The following is a 21,109-nucleotide window of genomic DNA, read 5'->3' as shown; positions in this document are numbered from 1 at the left end:
TTTGTATGAAACAAAAAGTAGTCTTAAAGTATGGAACAACACGGAGGTGCGTTTAACTGTTATAAGATGTATATTGGTCTTGAAATTGAGTTGTGAAGCAACTTTAGTTTCTAGAAGCCCAAGTTCCAAAGGACATCTCATGAGCACCCTGAGGGTTCTTATTGTGGCTAATTATTTTCACAAGAGGCAGAAGGAGCTAAACAGCAAACTCTTACTGCAGCTCGGTGTGCAACTTGGAAGGTATCGTTTGTACTGCCATGAAGGTTGACATAAACCTGGGAATGCTTGTTTTCAGTTACCTGACAGTGGCCTGGAGCAACAGAGGATGAAAAGAGAACAATAAAGGTACATAAAAAATTGCTTAAGACCATACTCATTACTGTGGTGTGCTGGGCGCGGAGCATCCTTCATCATTGAGAACTGTGAGACAGCAGAAGTCAGTCCGTATGAAAATGAGCAACACAGTTTAGAGGCAGCCTGCATTTCTAGAGATCAAAACCTTGAAAAGCTGAGGATCACATAAAATGTCTACATTGTGAATTCATGCTCTTCATCTGGAAGAAGGAAAAGTTTAATAACTGAAAGCTAGGCTAGGGAATCCAATCCATCTAGTTACTACAGAGAGAAAAGACTGTGGAATATCAATGCACTTTGAAATCGGTATCTTGGTAGGCCCTGGTGTATTTGTGATGATTTGCAAGTAACCTGACAGTGCATGAAATAATTGTCTTTGTAGATATGAAACAACATTGACATTGAGTTTGAAATTTGAATGAAAAAAACACGGTAGAGTTCTTTTAGATGCATAACCTTGGTGCATTGACTTGCTTTTTCTTTCTAATAGGTTAATTACTTGAACAGGTATTAGTTAAAGAGGTTTCTATTTTATCGTAAAGCAGAAAACAACCGTGTAAGAAGCAAAGTTCTTGGACAATTACAGTGTATCACTTCCCACCATGTATACAAAAATGACCTAAACCAACATGATTTAATTGTCTGAGAGTAAATCATTGTTATTCAGGAAATACTTCGTTTAGCCCATCCCGTTGCCACTGTGAGATGCAAATCACAAAGCAAATCGCAATATAGTCTCATTTGTCTGTGTGCTTGTGCAGTAAACACAGCAAATAAATGCGCAAACAGCAGCTTTGAAAACCAGTTAAAAAGCTCCTCTAGTGTCCAATGCTTTTAATGCAATTTCTTAGCAACAAATGGTGGTATTTGAGCAGAAGCTTTCATTGAATAGTTTAATCCTTTTCGACGTCTTGGGTTTGCTATTGTAGGGCATCTGCAAATGAGTAGGGAGTTATTCAATATTAATAGGTTTATTTTATCAGGTAAAGTGTTTATTAAAGAGAGTTCCTAAGCATACGATAAATCTTTATTCGAAGCTATGAAGTAGAGATAGAATTTGATAATCTTTCCAATGCATTCGGTATAAACCCATTTTCCATTTCCAACAAAGACCATCGCTGCCCTAATTACAAACTCTTACACTCTGAATAGCAGAATTTAATCTTGTCTAGTCTCAATATCAGCGTTCGCTTTATCAGTCTTGTCAGGTGGCATTTGTTTGGGGGGGCATTCAATTTCATGCCATTTTAAGCAATTTCACTGGCAAAGCATACAGATTCACAATGTGTTTAAATGGAAAATGGAAATTCTCAGTAAAACTTGTTAAAATCTCATTTGAGTTAGCATATAGTCCTCTATGGGACGCCAGTCTGTGTATAATCCCAGCCCTTTCTGTAGCATCCTCCTTCAAAAATGTCCCCTGAACTGCATTTTGGAGGAACATTGGGTTTAGTTTTACATTTAGCACCCGAGTTCCCGATTCAATAATAGTAGTAAATTCATGGTGTAAAATACATAACATTGAGAACATCAAGGCAAACCCAGCTGCCAGATGAACCCTAGCTGTTAGCCCGAGCTAATGAGCAGTGTGCTGTGTTGTAGGTAGTTTAAAATCTGTTATTTTCCAGAAATCCAACACAACAGAACCACAGTTGGTGTCATTTTTGGTGGAGGGGTTGCACTGCTTTCCATGGCTTTGCCTGGGTCAGGATGTGTGTAGAAGCCAAGTGCACTCTGGGGAAAACACTTTCAAGTCCTGACAACAGAGTATGTGTGAGCACATGTGCAGTGAAATAAATCGGCTCTTCTGCTATAAAACGTGGTGGGTTGCCATTGGAGGAATGTGCTCTGGTAGGAGATGGAGTGCTAGGAGGCTTTCCTCGCACAATCCCAATTTCCTTATGATCTTCATTCTCTCCTTTTGTTCTTAATCCTACTTGACCACAGTTGCGGCCAATGTGTTGCGCTGCTGGTATTGTCCATGATCCGGATTGCTTCCCAGCAATATTTGCTTCCCAGGATTTCTTGCTTTCCTTCCCTTCCTTCGTTTTCTTTCCCCACCTGCAGCACAAGGGAATAAATTGATACTAAGTGAGAAAATACTGCTTGGGTTTATTGCTTAATTCCCTCAGCGCTTGATTTCTGGAGGACAGAGGTTTAGTTTAAAGCAGTCCCTCAGCAACAATCTGGCTATAATTCATGCTTCCTTTTCTTACCAAGACATAGGAAGCCCTAGGCCTTGATGGAGGTGGGTCTTTCTGAGTTTGAGAATATATCCTTGTTGCTCCTAACTGTGCTCAGGATGTTTTGGCATCCTGGATAACATTCACGTCTTGGTAATGGGAACGTGACTTCCAGAAGGATCTCATTTGGCCTGAAGTCAGTGTTTTTCACTTGGTTTTTTTCAAGACTTGTTAACAGGAGGGCAATATTCAGCTCTCACTGAGAATCTGACCGTTTCCTTTAGTGCCTCCATGGGAAATAAAGCATTTGGAAAACCTGGCCCCAGTCTGTGCATGATGAGCAGGCTGAACGTGCTTCCGAGATTGCTGTTCAGACATCTCATTCCATGTCTTCCCAGAGAAATCACTCAAATCAGGAGAGGCAGGGATGCAGCCGGATGCAGCTGGTAATTTGTGCTAGCCAGTCTTTTTAGCCCTCTGGACTTGATGAAAGCACCATCTCAATTTGGTAATGCTAACAGCTAAGCCTGGTTTCATTACTGCTTGTACAGACTTTTCTGTAAAAGAGATCAGAAAAAAAGCTGGAATCGTAACTAAGGACCAGAAAAGGAAGTCAGAGCAGGAAATGGGCATGTCGTGTCCCAAAATTTGCCAGTGCATCTTAGTCCTCCATTGTTGGAAGCTTCATATTCTATTTCTGTTTATCCATCCTTTTCTCAAACTCAGAATAGCTTTGCTTGTGCTATCCCCATCTGTCCCAGCTGTGTGCTATTTCGGAGCAGATGATGCCATTTGCAGCGTGTTGCCATACCGTGTAACTTCTGCAGTGGGAAAAGAGCCACCAAAGGCTATGTGGGCAACACCAGAATTGATTCCCCTGGTGACCTCGCTCAGCTCTGCAGGGTTTGAGTTTAGTGCAGTCATTTATGGTATCAGTCTACCTTCTGCTGTGGTACTGTTTCAAAATGCCTTCTGCATTTTAGGGAATGTCTTGAGTTCAGTATGTCTAAATCACTTTTATATGATTTTAGGTTCAATAAGGTAAATTTGTTGCCAATAGAAAATGTCCTCAAGTATTTTGGGAAGAAAGGTTTGTTTGAGTTCATGTTCATTATGGGAAGATTAACGGGGCCTCTGATTCCATTAAGTTGCTATTGACCCTAACAGGTCAGGCATCCCTTCTGTAGCTTCAGGACAAGTTTACCCAGTGAACAAATTCCCCTTTTGTTGTATAATAATTCTTCAGACAAGTTCCATTCATCTTTAGTACCTGGTTTTAACAAGGTCTCTGTTTTATATCTTGAGTGTAACTTGAGCTACAGAGGCAGGTCACACAACTTGGGCAGGATCCCGCAGCACATCCTGATGTCTCCATAGCACTGTAACAGTAAAGAGATCTGTGCTTGTGGAGTCAAAGATAATATCTGCATGGCCAGCAGGTCAAGGAAGGTGATTCTGCACCTCTGCTTTTATGAGATCCCACCTGCAGTCCTGTGTCCAGCTCTAGGGCCCCCAACATAAGAAGGACGTGGAGCTGTTGGAGCAAGTCCAGAGGAGGCCACAAAGATGCTCTGAGGGCTGGAGCAGCTCTGCTACAGAGACAGGCTGAGAGAGCTGGGTTTGTTCAGCCTGGAGAAGTGGAGGCTCTGGGGAGACCTTAGAGCAGCTCCCAGTGCCTGAAGGGGCCAACAAGAAAGTTATAGAGGAACTTCTTACAGGGGCCTGTAGTGACAGGGCAAGGGGGAATGGCTTTAAATTGACAGAGGGGAGATTTAGAGTAGGTATTAGGAAGAAATTCTTCCCTGTGAGGGTGCTGAGGCTCTGGCACAGGTTGCCCAGAGAAGCTGTGGCTGCCCCATCCCTGGCAGTGCTCAAGGCCAGGTTGGACAGGGCTTGGAGCAGCCTGGTCCAGTGGAAGGTGTCCCTGCCCTTGTGGCAGGGGGTTGGAACTGGATAAGCCTTAAGGTCCCTTTAACCTAAACTATTCTGTGATTTTGTCAGTGTTATCATAGTAACAGAATTGCTTGGTTTTCAGTAATGCATTTCTTAACCTTTCTGGATTCTCTGTCCTCCTGTGACAAATGAAGCCTGCTTGTCTGCGCTTATGAGAGACACTTTGCAGGAAGGACCAGGGCTTGGTGTCTCGTAGACTCTGCCACCTTGAAGAGAACGACAAAATCTGGAGTGAAGGAAGAAATGAGTGAGAAAATAAATTGACTTTTTTTTCTTCTTAAAGCTTTATGACTATTTGTCTTTAATCTCCAGACCTGGTGGGCATCAGTGCTGAGCCTGGTTCAGGATGGGAACCTGAGCTGTCTCTTCTCCCGCCTCCTGTAGGTTCCCTGCACCATCCTGCACAAGTCTGAAGTGCAGTTTACAAAGCAGGTGCTGTAGAGCAGCCAAGAGCCCACCACCTTACAGCCACCTCCCTGGGTTTGTAAGTCACAGCAAAGGGTGCCTTCATTCACATTTCCCCACGTATTTGTAACCCCTTTACCAGACATTCTGTGCATACCATCTGTGCACCCTTGCAGTGTTTTGTGTCCCCTGATGCTCTCTTGTCTGCACACCCTGAAGGCAGACAGCGCTATGCTTGTGTTCAACAGCTCAGGCTGTCTTCTGTGCTCGGTGGTTAGTTCAGTTGCTGCTGTTCCATCACTCAAGATGCCTTCTGTTTTGACTCTCTTCTTGTCACATTGGAACATTATCTGCTGTGTGGGAAACATGGTCACCCTCATCTGGCTGTTGGTGCTGGTCTTTTGCCATGCTGTTTACACTTGAAAAAGCCCAGAATTTCTTATAAATTCCCTTTCTGAGATACTAGTCTTGTAAGATCATGTTTTCTAGTAGGACTTTTTTATTGAGGAATGTTATTTATATACAAACATAGAGTAGAAACATGAGAAAGATGCACCTTGCTGAAAGCATATTGAATAGAACTTTAAAAGGCTTTTTTAAGCCTCCATTTTAGTCTCCATCTGCTTTTTATCTCTTGCTCTACAGAGAACAATTTCCTCTGATGCCCTCTGCTTTGAGGAAGTTCTGTAATTTAACTTCTGGTTTCCAGCGTTCTCCTATGTCTTTTATCTCATGTCTCATAATTTTAAAGAATTTTGTTAGCCACTTTTAGCTGGAATCTACTCTGTGAAGGCTGTTAAAAAGCTTTTAAAGCCCAGTATTTCCTATGCTGGCTCTTATAAGGGCTGAATTTGGCACTTGAACCGAGAATACTTGTCTTGCTAAAGTCCACATCTTACGTACAACTCTCTGAATGAAAAGTATTTGCAGTGTTTCCAGATTCCTCATCTGTCTCTTATTTCTGAGCACCTTCACAGCTCCTTCACACACCCCCACAGGCCTGGACCTCCCATGTCTCTTTGGAGTCTGATCAAGAAGATGGTCCCAAGGCTTATTCTTCATGTTGTCTGGGTTCCTTCTGCATCTTAGCTGGAATCACTACCTCCAAAGCCAGAGCAGTTGCAGGACCAAGTTTTCCAGGTGTCTTTGTTCTAAATTTAGGATCCTGTGTTCCTGTGTGCCTCATTGGAACAGCTTGTCTCCTCCACAAGCTGTGTGTCCGCTAATACTGCTTAACTACAGATTTATAATGGTCTTCTAGCCACCATGCTTCTTATTAAATATTTATACTGTGGTAGCACATAAAGGCTGTAATTGGGGTCTAATTGTGCTGATTTATTCAGACCAGTTCTGAGACCTTTGCTACTACTAACTCTGCAGCGAGCAACCCTGCTATGTGTCCCTGTCCTTCTCTGACATTTTCCTTGGTCAGGTCAGCTCACGAAACCGATCCCCGATTCCCTGGTGTGGAAACCGAACAGCCCAACAGTGCGGTGTGCTGACAGCTCTCTCTGCTTGTTCCCTCTTCATCCTTTCTTTGATTTCTTCTTGGGTGTTTCAAAAAGAAGGGGACAGGGCAGCCTGTCTGCTGAATTCCCCTGCAGTTCTTTTTGCCCTCATCAGAGCATCTTTTATATGGCTGTTGATTATAAAGCTCGTGAGGCAGCCTAGGTGAGCAGACGCCTTCTTCCTCACGCATATAATGCAAATTGCTTCTCAGCTCCAACTACAGAGCTCAGCTGCTGCTGATGCCTTCTACATGTTGAAGAATCTTAATATCTTTCCCATTTCTTAAAAATTAATCTCCTTTAATCCTGGCAGCACTGTGAGGTTCAAAGATGTTTTACATTATGTACAGGTAGGATTATGGCTTATTCATTAGTGGGAAGGAAAGATTGATTTTTTTTCGTCATTGCATCCCTGGTAGTTTTTTCTTTGCTGAAATCCTAGTTGAGGCATTTTTATCTGCTCAGCCTGCCTCTGCAGAAGGTGAAGATACAGCCCTCAGTATGAAAAGTAAATGCCACAAGTCCTGATTGAAAGCAGCAAACTAGCATCGCTCTTTCTGTGAGAGAGATGGACTATTCTGAATTAAGCTGTGCAAGGTGATCTGCCCTTACAGCCTCCACTCTCCTCTTAGCTCTCCTGTTAATAAGAACTGGGTTATCATCTTCAGTTTTCATTGTTATTAATGGTTGCTCTGATCTGGAATGAAGTGAATTTCACATCCACAGCAAAGACTTGTCAATAAATATCCCCTTCTTGCTTTAAGATTTCCTTAAACTTTTCAGTCCAGTCAATGCAAATCTGTCTCATCTTAGGCAGCAAATCACTCTAAGGCAAAACAGACGGAATTCTCAGTTTGAAGTGCCCCCAAACCCTTCTTACAGCAACAGGGACGCTGTAAGATGTGCTTTGCCTCGTCTCCCTGGGTGATTGAGAACGGAGCTTTGCTGACAAGCCATAGACCAGTTGTTTATTTTAAGAAAGTGGGACAGAATATATCGGTGTGTTACCGAGCAAAGTCATCCAGCAAAGTAATGAAGGCAATTCGGAAACAGCACCGTTGTTTTTAGCTTTACCTTTTATTTCTTCTTTCTTTGTTTTTTTATCTTCCTCGTAGCTGGAAGTTTTTATTGAGGCTGCGTTGAAGGTTGGAGTCTTTTGTTCTCGTTCTCATGTCTCGTAAGCAGTTGACAGCACAAAAGACAAGTGAGCTTTGAAGTAACAGGTCCTTATAGGTCCAGTGATTTCTTTTGCACAAGCTTATAATCTATTTTATAGCTCTCTTTCTATGTATCAAAGCAGCCTTTAGGGCTAAAAATCATTTGGCTCCCAGTCGCAGCTCAGTTAAATCCTGTTTGTAGAATGTGATCTGAGGTGGGGCCAAGAGTTTTAGGCATTGAGGGGGTTCTGTCTGGGCTCTAAAGTGGATGTAAACTATTGGTGTAAGGAGAACAGAGCAGAATCCGGATGCTTCAGAATCTGGAAAAGGTGCCAATAGGAAGCCTGGTGAACACTGAAGTTCTCCAGAATTCACACAATTAGTGTGGTAAATGGGGAATTATGAACACAAGGAGAAAACAGGACAGAAATAAACCTTTCAGCAATTCAATCTGAAGCCTTCTGGCACGATTCAGTGACTGGTGATTAATAAATAAGAAAGATCGAGAGATAGAAAAGAAACCAGCAAACAAACACTAAATACATTCGATAAAAGGCCATGCAGAGGAGCATGATGGTGGGCTCAGATGCCTGGGACGAGGGTTCTCCATGTAGAATGAGGATGTGCTGAAATCTCTGATGTAACCAGAAACTGAGTTTGAAAATGGGGTTTGCTGAGATTAGGACATGGTCACAGAAGTCTCAGCTATTCTGAGGCTCACTTTGTGCAGCCTGTGGAGTTCACAGAACCAGTCTGTGTAACAAAAGCATCTGCAGAATGAGGTGGAGGTTGTGTCTGGGCTGAGCAGCAGGACTTGTGGCTTGTGTGCTGGATGCCTCCAAATAACTCTGCCAGTGCTGCGAGTGATCCAAATGTTGTAAAACTTAGTTCCTGGTGTCCTGTTTTTAGCCTGACTCTGCTAGGATGCTTCACAAAGCCACTATTGACACCGATGCCAGCCCAACAGTAACGTTTACAAGAAGGAGCAGGAGGGACAGAGGCCAGCTACCTAAGCTGTAGCCACAAATATGAAAGATGGGGATTTCTGACTCCTAAAGGAAACTGGAGGAACATTCTTTTCCCTTCTGAAGAATTCCCATCAGTCAGGTATGAGGTAAGCTTCTGTTCTGGCTGCCATTATCAGGTTCGTGCCCTCAATACCTTGCTCCTAAAGACTTTCATGCCAGCTTTGTAAAGTTAAACAGTTCTGCTTTGTAAGTGTTCTGCTTTGTAACTGTGAACAAGTGCATTGTTCCTCAAACAAACGGGCCTAAAATCCACAGAGGGCTTTTCCGGCCAGTGGATTTTATCCTTGTGCAGGAATCAAAGCCTGAGATGATCATTCTGTCCTCCTTGTGTCTCTGGTGAGACTGCCAAGAACGCGGCACTCAATTAGCATCCGCAGGATTTAGATTTTCATTGTGGAGAGTCTTGCCTAACCAGGAACTGGCCTGAATAAAGCCCATTCCAGCTAAAACTGTGGAGTTTTGTATCTTCCTCCTGTTCTCCTTTGCCTATCATTTCGAATAAAGAGCCTGTTCAGTTAGAAATGCACAGAGGGACCTGCACAGGTCTGCAGGGGTGAGAGCCATGCCCCTTGGCACAGGGGGACCAGAAAGCGTTGCTTCCCACTCTCCCCCAGTCTTTTCTAGGCTGCCGCCTTCTTTCCCCTGCGTACAGTATCTGCGGTCTGCGTGAGTGCAATTTAGTGCTAATTAAGAAGTGAGTGGGAGCCATAAGCTCATTTCATTTAGAACCTGGAAATGGCCTCCTGGGAGCCCACAGAGGGTACTGGCTGCCTTCTCGCCACAAAAGCTTCTCCACCCCATTGCTGTAATTCTAACCACCAAGCTCCAGATCTCAAAATTCAACACCAGCTCAGATTTACGGAGCTATAAGCGACTGAATTAAACCCTCAGCATTCACTCGGCGTCAGCCTGACTGAGTAAAGGATTTCACGGGCTGGGGTGCTCTACAAGACCGTAATTTATAGCGTTCTGCGGAAGCTGCTCCTCCAAGTTCCATTCTGCCTTGCCACAATTTCATTTTATTAAGGCCCAATAGTATTGGTTGGTTTTCTGTTTGCTCTGATGTGGGACTTCTTAGATTAAATCTCAATAAATAAACGAGGTTTAAAATTGAATTAGGTTGCATTTGCATGAGTTGGGGAGTGAAGTGCATCTTTCTTTCACCATATAAAACCTAACAGAGCCATTACCCATCACAGAGCCCTCAGTTGCTCCTGAAGAAAAATGACATTTCCCTCTGCGTAGAAAATACTTAGAAGTCCCAAGAATAGATTTATAGGAATATTTTAACCTTTTCTTTAATCCTTGAAATGTCATTGTTCTGTAGGCTACGTTGCAAAACGTGACCTTTTATAGGAACCATGGGATGGATTTGATCTTTGGAAGACGTTTTAGAGATAATGCACTACAGGGTGCAAAGAGCATTCACTCCTGAAAAGGAGCTGAAAATGGTTTTGTCTGCGGATATTTGTGTTTGTGGTATACCTAGAGGAAGAAAGAATTGTTTATGGTGAGGCTTGTACTCCAGGGACAACAGGGAAGGAAATAACAAGAAAACATGGCATCTTCTTCTGGTTTAATGTGCAACAGTTTTATTTTCATCACGTTTAAAAGGAAAATTTAAGTAGCACAAATTGTTCCCAGGGGAGATGCTTGCAAATGAACACGTTGGAAATGTAACAGGTTCCTGTAAGCACTAGCTGTTTGCTTTTCAGAGTGCGCCTTGACTCTTGACTGGCAAAACACAAAGCTGAGCAGCTCAGGAAGGAAGGGAGCTGAGCCTTTCCTTCAGATTTGTGTTTGCTCTCCTAGTGTCCCCTTTCACAGTTCTGCACAGTCTCTCTCGAGTCTTTTCTCTCGCTGTCTAACACCCAGCATTCTCCCACAGTGTGAATTCCCTGGCAAGAGAGCTCAGCATGAAAACACCTGACCTGTTCTGACGTTTTCATGGGGACTGCAAAAAGCTTGTGAGCCAAGGCAGATGCGAGTCCGTGGGTTCACGCTGTGTGAGTGCTGTCTCTTTGCTTTGCCAGTAACTGTTCCAAACCACAGCTTTCTGAAAGATGCCACGGCTCTTGTCACCAAATATTGTAAAGTTCTACTTAATGCTCTTGCCTGTGCAGAATTTTCACTGAAACTTACTCTTGTGGCATAATGTATTAGATTTTTCACAGAATATAGACTTGTAGAAACATAGAATGGTTTGGGTTGGAAAGGACCTTAAGATCATCCAGTTCCAACCCCCTGCCATGGGCAGGCACACCTTCCACTAGATCAGGTTGCTCCAAACCCCGTCCAGCCTGGCCTTGAGCACTGCCAGGGATGGGGCAATCCCAGCTTCCTTGGGCAGCCAGTGCCAGTGTCTCACCAGCCTTACAGTGAAGAACTTCTTCCTTATATCTTAACCTGAACTTCCCTCATTTTAGTTTGATCCCATTACCCCTTGTCCTATCACTACAGTCCTTGATGAAGAGTCCTTGATTAAGAGATAGAAGAGATGTCATTTCTGTCCCAGTAGAGTTTGTAGTCCAAGCAGAGGGAGAACCTGTTTAGTGAGAATGCAGTAAGGAAAATAGCGGGTGGGAGAACAGAGATCATAACTTGGCATCCTAATTGTTGTTTGTCCAAGTTTAGGGTGAAGAAGGACAAAAGCACCAGACAAGCTCTGAGCCACATCAATATTCAGATTGTTCTGACACTGGCTGTTCAGGCTCCTGGTTGTCGAACTGCTGCCCCACTGGATCCCAGTCACTCTGGAGCTTGGGATGCAAATATGAAATCAAGAATGTACAAATACGCCAAGAAGCCAGGGTGCAGAAGACTAAAGGCTAGAAAAGAGATAACTGGCCTGGAGGAGATGAGGTTCTAGATGGCAACAACCCTGCCTCGCAGAGACTGAGAACTGTGATGTGGCACAGACAGTCCTGGGGGCCTTTCAGGAAAGCCAGGAAGACCTGAACATGTCTTTGTAGACATTGGGCCTGAAAGGACTTTATACATACCTAATGTGCTGGAAAAAGAATTAGTGTCTTGGAGTCACTGGCCTTTCTCACTGTGACATGACTATTGGGAAGTGATGCCTGGTGACATTTTGAATGTAGGAAATGAAATGAGCAAATTAAAGATATCCTGGTGGCAAGTTGCAGCAGGAAATGATGCACGTTTTGTTCCGTAACTTAAAAATATTACAGTTAAGACCCAGTCTCCTTGCTTTCCTCGAGTAATTGAGCTGTTACTCTGATGCTTCGCACAAATGACTTTTTATGGTGTTTCTCCTCCATTGGACAAGCAAGGCTTAAACATGTTCTGCATGGGACAGGCACCCCAGTGCTTAAATTGTCTTTTGCCTTGTCTACGTATTAGGTTTGGTGTTTGTGTGCTGCCAGAGACGAGTTGAAAACCAGAAGTGTGATAAGATGTTACATGGACTTTCCTCTGAATCCATGACAGTAGTGTGAAACACTCAAGTGTAACATAGTCAACCCTAAAAAGCTTTGAACAGCTGAGAAAAACTTCCAGATGAGCATAGGATGTTTCACTTTATTGCAGGAAAAAGGTGATTGTGTATAAATACTTAAGTATTTATACATAATCACTGTTGTCAAATAAGTCATCAGCAATATTAATGTGCTATGTAGCATCTAATTGCATCTTCCACCCTGTTAGAGGTCGTAAGATTATCAGAAAATTGTTACAGGATGCGTATGTTTTATGCTATGTGCCTTGCACGATGCTGTGAAATCAGAAAGAGGATTCTGTGGTCTAGGGAAGCAACCCAATCTGTGATAATCCAAGCACATTGTAAGGCATACCAGAAATAACTTCATCTAAAAACTCTTTCACAACCAAAAGTGTACTTGTCCCCAGGGACAAAAAAGCCTTTGCCTTCCCCCTGGATGTCACTTAACTCTGGCTGCAGGATCGTGCGTTCACCTGTTTCAAAGAGTGGGTGAGGGATGGCAAAGGCAACATCAGATGTCTTTGATATCATCTGGTGTCCTTGCCCTGGGAGAAAACCAATTCTAGAGGTTTAGTGAAACTGTACTTTTAAATGATTATTCGAATATATATTGTATTGAATTGTGAGTTCAAGCCCTCTGCCCTGATGCCTAGGAAGCATCTCTGACTTAGTTCTCCAAAGTAATAGTCGATAGTGAAGTGTTACTGGATTTGTCCTCTACACCTTAATGTGAAAGGAAGCATTGGATGGAATCCAGAAGAGAAACTCATCATTAAGTTTCAGGTAGATGCTCATTCACGTTGTTATTTTCCTCCTGTCCCCAAAAGACCAAGAGTCATCACACAAAACAGACACTCCCAAGATTCAAGGAGGCAATGAAAGTCTACAGCAGAGCTCCCTTCAGAAATACCATATCCTTTTTTCTTCTCAGTTGTATAATCCAAATAATTGCCTTTGTTCTGTAATACAGTGAAACCGATTTATCCTTACCTTAAATCTCTTTTAGTTGGCACTCTCAAGGTGATCCGTGATACTAGGCGTGCCATTCCATGGTGAATCTGCTTGTGGTGGTGGTCAGACTTGCCTTTGGAGTGAGATGTTTTTGAGGCTTTTAAGTATTAGTGTGTGGTCCCTACTCTACTGCTAAAGGAGGTTTGGGGTGATTCTTCCTCTCTAGCTTCCAGTTTTAGGCATTTCCTCAGCCAGGGACTCCATCTGAGCCCTCATGTTTGATAGCCACTGATAGACCTGTGCTCCATGAATTTATCCAACTACATTTGGAGCCATTTCTACTTTTGACCTCCACAGAAATCTATGGCAGTTTAATTCCACTATTTAAGTGTGTGTTGTCTAAAAAAATCATTACTTTCATTTGGTTTAAACCTGCTGCTTGATCATTTTACTGGCTGCCTCCTAGTTTGTGTGGTATAAAAAAGTAAGGAATAATCATCTCCTATTCAAATTCTGTATGCCATTCATGGTTTCAAAGCTTTTTATCATATTCATCCTCAGGCATGTCTTCTCCAAGCTGCAGAGATCCAAACTATTTATTTCTTTCTCATGTGGAAGCTGCTTTATACCTCCCAACCGGCAACACTGCAACATTATTGTCATTTTGTCTAGTTCTATTATGTCCTTTTCAAGGTGGAGGAACCATAATTGTGTATAGTATTTTACATGTGCACTCCCCATTGATTTATACAGTAGCATATTTAGGACTTCTTAATTCTTTCTTGATCCTAGTTTGCTCATGATAGCTACATCCCTGGTTTAATTTCATAGCAGAAGAAAAATAGGGAGGGATGAAATTGGAAAGCTGTGGTCTAACACAATCCAGTGGAGTCAGAAGAAGCAGCGTTGGCCAGAACTGCAGATCTATAGCTCAAATCATGATTTATCGTTTTCTTTGCTACGGTCTTCATCCATCACCCTTCATTTCACATTCGAATGCTCTCATTTCTTCAGTGTCATGAATTGCTCATCTAGAAAACCTACTAATAAAAGATGTCAGAAATGTAGGTGAATTCTGCTTCTCTGTTACTTACAGAAATTAACTCCTGGGTGCCGTGCCTTGCCTTTCTGAGCTGTTTATTTTCACTTAGGATGATGTGTTTTCAAAGTTACTGCTTAATAATACTAAGGTGCACTAAGAGAGAAGACCAAGTGCCTAGGATTTGCTTTATCTTATGAATTTGGTGCAACCCCGTCTCCTCAGTAAAGACCAATTTCCTCTCTTTTTAAGAGGTACCAAGCAAGGAGGATGAGAAAAATTATATTCCTGAGTTATTTAGTGGCATGAGCCACATTGCATGAGCACACATTCCGATTCAAGAGTGATTTTATCATCCCCACTGGCATTTGGAGGGTTTCAGAGCACTCAAGCTTTGCCAGCCCTCCTACCCACTAAAGGTAATGTTTGATTTGAATGTTCAAAACCCATGAGTTTTGAATTGTGTACTGAATTGCTAAGCTCAGAATGTTGTTTGTTTTCATATTGGAAATCTCATCCACATCCAAAACCTTTCTTTTCATCTGGCACTTCCTCTCCCACCCCAAACTCCACATCCTGGTGAGCTGTTTGATGATCAGTGCCACTGATCATCAAATAGTTCTCAACTTGGGAAAACTTGATCTTGGGGAATGTCTTCTCAAGAAGACATTGTTGGGAACCTGCTGTAGAAGCACAGCAGGAGAGATGTGCATGGGAGGAGGTGGCTGTGTCAGGGGCAGCTCGAGGACTGCGCAGTTGCAGCTATCTAAGAAAACTCCAGCTAATAGAAAGGTGAGCTCGGAAAACAAAGTAAAGCTTCCCAGAAGAGCAAAGGCAAGGTGCTTTTGAACAATGAACAATTACTGTTATGTCTGAGTCTTGTCATGGAGCTCATGCAGGACATTGTGGCCCAGTTCTGCTACTCCTGTAATCCCCAAGCTCCTTTTTCTCTTCTCTTCTCTGTGCTATCTGCCTTCCTCCCACGGCCCTTTTCATGGTGGCTCCTTTTCTCCATCCCTGTTCCCAAACCAGCCCTCTCTCTTCACTGCATCCCCCTTCTGCTGCCAGTGACTATGAAGATGCACAGTCACAAGACAGATGACCCAACCCTCTGCAACGATTGAAACCCACCATGCTGGCACAGTGCTTGCATGTAGAACAAGAACTGGTTGTGGCAAGTGTTCACAACTACTTCAAAGCAGATACAGATTTTCGCAGCCAAACTCCTGACAACTTGTGCTTGGAGGAAAAAGCAGGAAAACCAGATGTATCGAGTTATGAGCTGGAAGTTCTTTGCACAGGTCTGCTCAGGACTTGCTGTCGCCCAGTACAAAGACATGATGCCTGGCCAGGCATCACAACAGTGGGTCTGCAGGATGTTTTTAGTCCCCGGTGGTATAATGTCACTTACAGTGCTGCGAGAACTCCTGGCTGGCTGTGTAAAGAGACACCTGAGCTTCTTGTCACCTTGAATTCTGTGCTTATACAATCCTTTCTCCTCCCCTCTGAGCCCTCATCTGTGCTGAGGTTCTTAAAGCACCACTTTTTCCAGGTGTCCGGGAAAGTGTTTTGACCCCAGGACCTGTACGTGCTGTCATACAGAATAGCTCTGTAATGCATGTGTTAGAATAGATCCACCTTCTTCACTTCACAAAGCGCAAACGTGTAATTCTTTGCACTTACTTTCTTCCTCTTGCCCTCCCCATGCCGACAGCGCTGCATAGGGATGCGTTAGCGACACGTCTCAACTCGCGTCATGGCTGGCTGAAATTTCAGCCCTTATGAGAGACAGCAGCCCATGGAAGCCACGATTTTTTATTGTGCCCTAAGGTTGTTGCAAGTGAATCATCAAAATACTGTGATTCAGTTGTGGCCAGAACGTTGTTTTTCCTCTGTTGCCATGAGCATGGAAACACAGAATTGATATGCTTCAAGTTCTGGTCGCAGGTGCTGCCTGATGCCTTTAATGCACAAACTGTAATGGTTCTTATTTCTAGTGGATCTAATGCCTGGTACATGTTTCTTCTTCTTTGGAAAGGCTTAATTCGGGGACAAATGTTAACATAAGGGGTTTGCTTATCCGGCTGGATCTGTGTCTTGTTCAGATAGTCCTCTCCCTCGGTGTCCCTATGCTTTTTTAGACCTTTCCTCTGAGAACATCTATGGGGCCTAGTGCTGGAGCATTGGGGAGTCTCTTTTGACATGTCACACAGCACATCTCTGACACAGATACCAACCAAATACGTTCAGACAGCTGATGCTGCAGGATTTTTGCCTGTCTTGTTTCAAAATGAATGTCATCTGTGCTTCAGCAGCATGAGCCCTGTAACTGCATAAACAAACCACGTCAGGGAAGAAGAGGTGCCTGACACAGGCACTGATTAAGATGAAGGGCTAGGTAGTTTTAAAGACTTGATTTCTTGGTGTAGCTCAGGTTGGGTTTGTCAGATTGTCAATCTGTACAGCGTGATTCGCTCATGAGATGTTAATTCTGTGTCTGGCTCACAGGTTAAGAGCATACTCGCCTCCATTCTTACCATGGTGACAAACTATCTTCCCTTCCTGTTTCTACTTGGAAAATGTGTCGTACTTGTCAAATTGTGGAATTAAACCCTAAACCAGACAGTAGCTGCAAAAGTCCTGAGGAAATGTCCATAGGGAATTTTTTTCCCCCTTCTGGATTTTCTTTGTGTGGTTTCTTTTTTGTTTCTTCCCTGCTTCCTTCTCCTGTGTACTTTCTGAAAGCAAGGCAATGCCTCTGTGGACATGCTTCAAACCAGTGAACAGGTTTCATCTGAGGGCTCCTCCTGTGCTTTCCACCCACAGTTCTGCATTCTTATCATCAGACCTGGGCTTACACGGTAATTGCATGAGCCTTCTGCTCTGCATCTCCTGCCATGAATCAGCTTTAGTACCGCTCATTATTTCTGTGACTGTCAGGAAACTAGATGGAAGTTGCCTCTTTAGATCTTCTCTTTCTCTCTTTCAGTATTGGACATGACAAATAAATGAAGATCTCTTCTCCAGAAAGTTTACAGGAGTCCAGAGGAAGAGTGGGGCTGTGCAAGGTGATGGTTTGCAAGGTTGCACTGGCTTGAGGGCTCATTGCTTGCCTCCCTTTAAGTGATGGTGTATAAGGTCTATATAAGGTCTTTGTGGAGAGCTGTCATGGAGCAGGGCCAGGTGGAATAAAGCAGGAGGTAGAGCAAAGAGAAAATCTTCAGAATAAATACTGGGAAAAGCTAAGGATAATAATAATGGCATTACTAAGTCTTCAGCATATGGGCTTGTTCAGCTACCTCTTGCTTACTAGGTCTTCATCGCTTGCCTGAAGTCACACAGCTAAAGTGCAAGGTTAGGACCACACAGACCTTGATGGCTGTGTAACTGATGGGAGAGGTAGAACCGTTTGCCTGCTGTCCACTGATTTCCAAATGCCATTAAAGAACCTTAACTTTTCTTCTGCATTTCATGTTTCTTGCCCTTTCTGCTACTCCTTTACAAAGAAATAACCAACCAACATCCCATTTTTTACCAAAGTCTGAACAAAATCCTCCATGAGTTGCTTCACGTTGTAGCGCATTTCTCATAGTGCTCCCACTCCCTAATGCCCAGTTTTTGTGTTTGGCCTTACATCATTCCTTTCAAAGACATCCTGAGGACAAAATCTAATGGCTGGTTTCTTCTGAAAGATTACTTTAAGCTTGGCAGGACCTTAGCTCACGGAGCAGAATAGTACATCAGTGTAACACAATGTCTGGGGCAGCGCTTACAGGGCAAGCAATTAAACTACAACAACAGTGACCCCTGAAATGCAATGTCCTGGTGTACAGTAAATTTCTTCATGTTAAAGGTTTATATTGCTTCCTCAGGAACTGGTCTGGGAGGTTTTATCACAGTCTGGACATAATTGGTGCATGCTGCAGATTTATTCCTCCAGCAGGTCGAATAACCAGTGTATTTCATTGCTTAGCTGAGCGGGGCTTTTATCTTCTCAAATTATATTTCTGTCAAATATTCATTTGCCTGTTTCATGCTCCACAGAGGATTTGGACTGTTTCATGCTTGTAGCAAGTGGATTTACCCAATGGATTTGCTCCTCATCCAGCTTCTCCTTTAGCAGTGGTTATTGCCAGCAAGGAAGTGGGTTGAGTGTGGACATTAGTGTTTCATCCATCTAATGATGGCTTTCCCCCCCTCTGCAATGAAAACACATTAGGAAACATCTCAGCAGATGGCTTGGAAGCTCTTAGTATTCCAGCAGTCTGGGGTCTAGCAGCAGTTCTCTTGCTGTGTTTTCAGAGTTGTAGGCTTGTGGTGTGAGCAGTTTATATTGAACTTGATAGGCTGTGTCCTACCATGGATCAATAGAGAGCGCAGGACTACATGGTCAGACAGAAAGGATCCTCTAGGAAAACGTTAAGGATGCAAAGGAAAATGTGCAAAAATAAGAAAATGAGTATCATTGGTTTTAACAAAGAAATCCCATCTCTGCTTTTTTTGCTGCATTTGCATTACAATATTATATTACATTTAATAACACTATGACAATAGTTCTCAAACAATACGCTGTAATGAAATATGATCATTTGTATGCAAGTTTAGAAACATTTGTAGGATTTTAATGTTCTTGCTCTAGGTTTGCCTGTTTTCATTAGCACACTGTGCCTGAATTAGACCTCTTAGGGATGTTCTCAGTACATCATTTACACCAACAATTTTGCAAGCAACCTTATTAACCATGTTCTTTCCTGGAGCTGAGGCAGCTAATGATGATCTTGATTTGACCATTTGTACATATGCCGAATGCAGCACTGTAATTTAGGGACTAAGTAAATAAATAGGGGCGTAAATTATCTGTAATCTTGCTTTAACCCTGTGTGTGATTCAACTTTTCCTCTTCCTCCATGGAAATAAAGTTGATGTGTGGTCTGTTAAGGTCATTCTGCTTATACTAAAACTTAAATTATGTTCTTTAACTGCAGTTACTTCTCATACATAGTTGAGCTTAGCAACATTTTTTATCATGTAAGTACATTTAGGAGAGGGATGGGAGGTAATTGCTTAACCATTTGCTCATTTAAATCTACATTTTCTAATAATGTCCAGTGAGGAAGCAGTGGGGAGGGAAGTAGGGAAAGATTTCAAAAGAAATTGTCTTGATCATATTCTGCCTATCTAAGAGTCTGGCTTAAATGTTCATAGAGAAAACAGGAGAAACAGATGCAAATCCATCCTTTCAGGTCAGAAAGCTTTCCATCCCTTAAGAAAGCTCCTTTTCCAACAAGATGGAGAGTGTTTTGAGGCGAATACCTTTAGAGTCATGGAACAGTTAGGTTTGGAAAGGACCTTAAGATCATCCAGTTCCAACCCCCCTGCATGGGCAGGGACACCACATACTAAATCGTGTCACACAGGACTCCATCCAAGACTGTGCTCTTTGCAGTCTTGTGAAGGTACTGATGGAAATCCTGAGCCTGATAGTGAGAATGCTGAGCTGTCAGGGAGAGTGCTTTAATTCCGCTTCTTGCTCCACTGCATGGTTAATTATTTTGCATAGAAGAAAACATCCCAAAATACAGAACAGCCAAAGTATATAGTACTGTGCAAGCAATTTGGAGATAAAAATGTGAATCTTTAGGACCATTAAGCCTGGTTCCTTGTATCCTTGGTGAATGCTCTCGTCCCTGAGCTATTGCGTAAAACCTAAATGCACCACCGGTTTTGTGAATTCAGCCATTCATTTCCATAACTTCTTCCCCCCCCCCAACAAGCATTATAAAGGACATGTTTTCTTCTGGATAAACTCGAATGTTTCCTGTTGAGCAGAGCAGTGGTTTCCGGTTGTCTCTGAGCTGAAGAACTTTAACTTGAACTTGGTTTGAAGCAGATCTTTATTTCAGTTTAATGTTGGTTCATAAGAATAATAATAATAATAAGAAGAAGAACATGAAGAAGAAATGAAGAGGAGTAAGAATAAGAAGAGCAATTTGATTTAATAGGTTGGGACCAGTTTTACTGCATGTCCTGGCTCCATGTTTTTCACTCTGTGGTGCAGAACAGTTGGAATTACTTTGAATGGGTCTACAAAATTGATGAAGGCAACTACACTAAATCTGCAGAATTCCTGAGAGACCAGGATCTCTGTTAACAAGCCATTCTGGGACCACGGATTGAATTCATGGAAAACCACAGCTCAAGTCTGATCCAGCAAAGCACACAGACACCTGCTTAATTTTAAGGAATATGCAGTGTCCCGTGAACTTTTACGAGTCTCATGGTTTTAGGAAGCATTTTTCAGGACTGAGGTAGAGCACTCGCTGCAAGACAGAATCAACTCCTTAATGAGCTTACCAGAAAACCCCACAGGCATACTCAGCATGTGCTTTTTAAACATGTATAATTGGGTCAAATGAAAACTAATTCCCATTGGAGTCAGGCCATGCCCAAGGAACCCTTCCGGGATTATTCTTTGAAACCCTTCAGGCAGAAATATTTCCGTGCCAATTTCGACTTCAAAACCTTTTGACTGTGGAGCTGTTCAAGAATAGGCTAACAAGAATTCTTCTTCTATGAGATTTTTTCGTGTTCTCTATATCCCTCCCCTGCCATCCTTCTCCCTCTTGCTTTCCTCACAGCTTCTCAGCATACTAGAAAAGGTCAGAAGCAATTTGATCAAATGTCCCATGAAAGGAGTGTCTTTGAAGAGAGTGCAGGCAATGGAATTTGAATATGAGAGGTTATATTCTAAGAATTGTTAGGTCCTGGAAATAGAGTTTTATAATGAAAAATCACCTTTGAACCTTACTTCCAGTTATTTTAGGTTAAAGAAAAATAAGTCTTTTCATTGGGGAAAGGAAAAAAAAGGCTTCCTACCAAAGGTATCTTCTCCCCCCTTTGCTGTCTGGGTAATACATTTGCCCTGGTTTCCCATCCCTTGGTACGTTCTCTATAGGCACAGTGAAATCTAGGGAAGAAACGAATTAACAGTCCCAGAGGGCTGTCAAAATGCAAGAAGTTATAAATTAAAGAGAGACTTAACCTAAATTGGTGTTTCTGAGTTCGTGAATG

The 21,109-nt window shown here is 42.7% G+C and overlaps 1 protein-coding gene across 4 annotated transcripts in view; it reads left to right on the top strand.

Moving 5' to 3' along the window:
• Positions 1 to 21,109, top strand: part of LOC133273769 (transmembrane protein 263-like) — a 200,525-nt gene that overhangs the window by 147,724 nt on the left and 31,692 nt on the right. Inside the window, exon 2 of one of the 4 annotated variants that reach the window (XM_061462288.1) lies at positions 10,477 to 10,594. The exons of the other annotated variants lie outside the window; for them this stretch is intronic. Within the exon in view, the coding sequence (XP_061318272.1) occupies positions 10,570 to 10,594 (25 nt within the window). The 5' untranslated portion in view covers positions 10,477 to 10,569. The remainder of the gene's footprint in view (positions 1 to 10,476; positions 10,595 to 21,109) is intronic. 4 annotated transcript variants of the gene reach the window in all.

The sequence above is a fragment of the Pezoporus flaviventris genome, unplaced genomic scaffold (assembly GCF_033815535.1).
Source record: "Pezoporus flaviventris isolate CSIRO_AGI_PZ_B2104156 unplaced genomic scaffold, CSIRO_AGI_Pfla_v1 ptg000035l, whole genome shotgun sequence".
In the NCBI taxonomy this organism is placed as follows: domain Eukaryota; kingdom Metazoa; phylum Chordata; class Aves; order Psittaciformes; family Psittacidae; genus Pezoporus; species Pezoporus flaviventris.
This window is presented reverse-complemented; position numbering and strand designations above follow the sequence as displayed.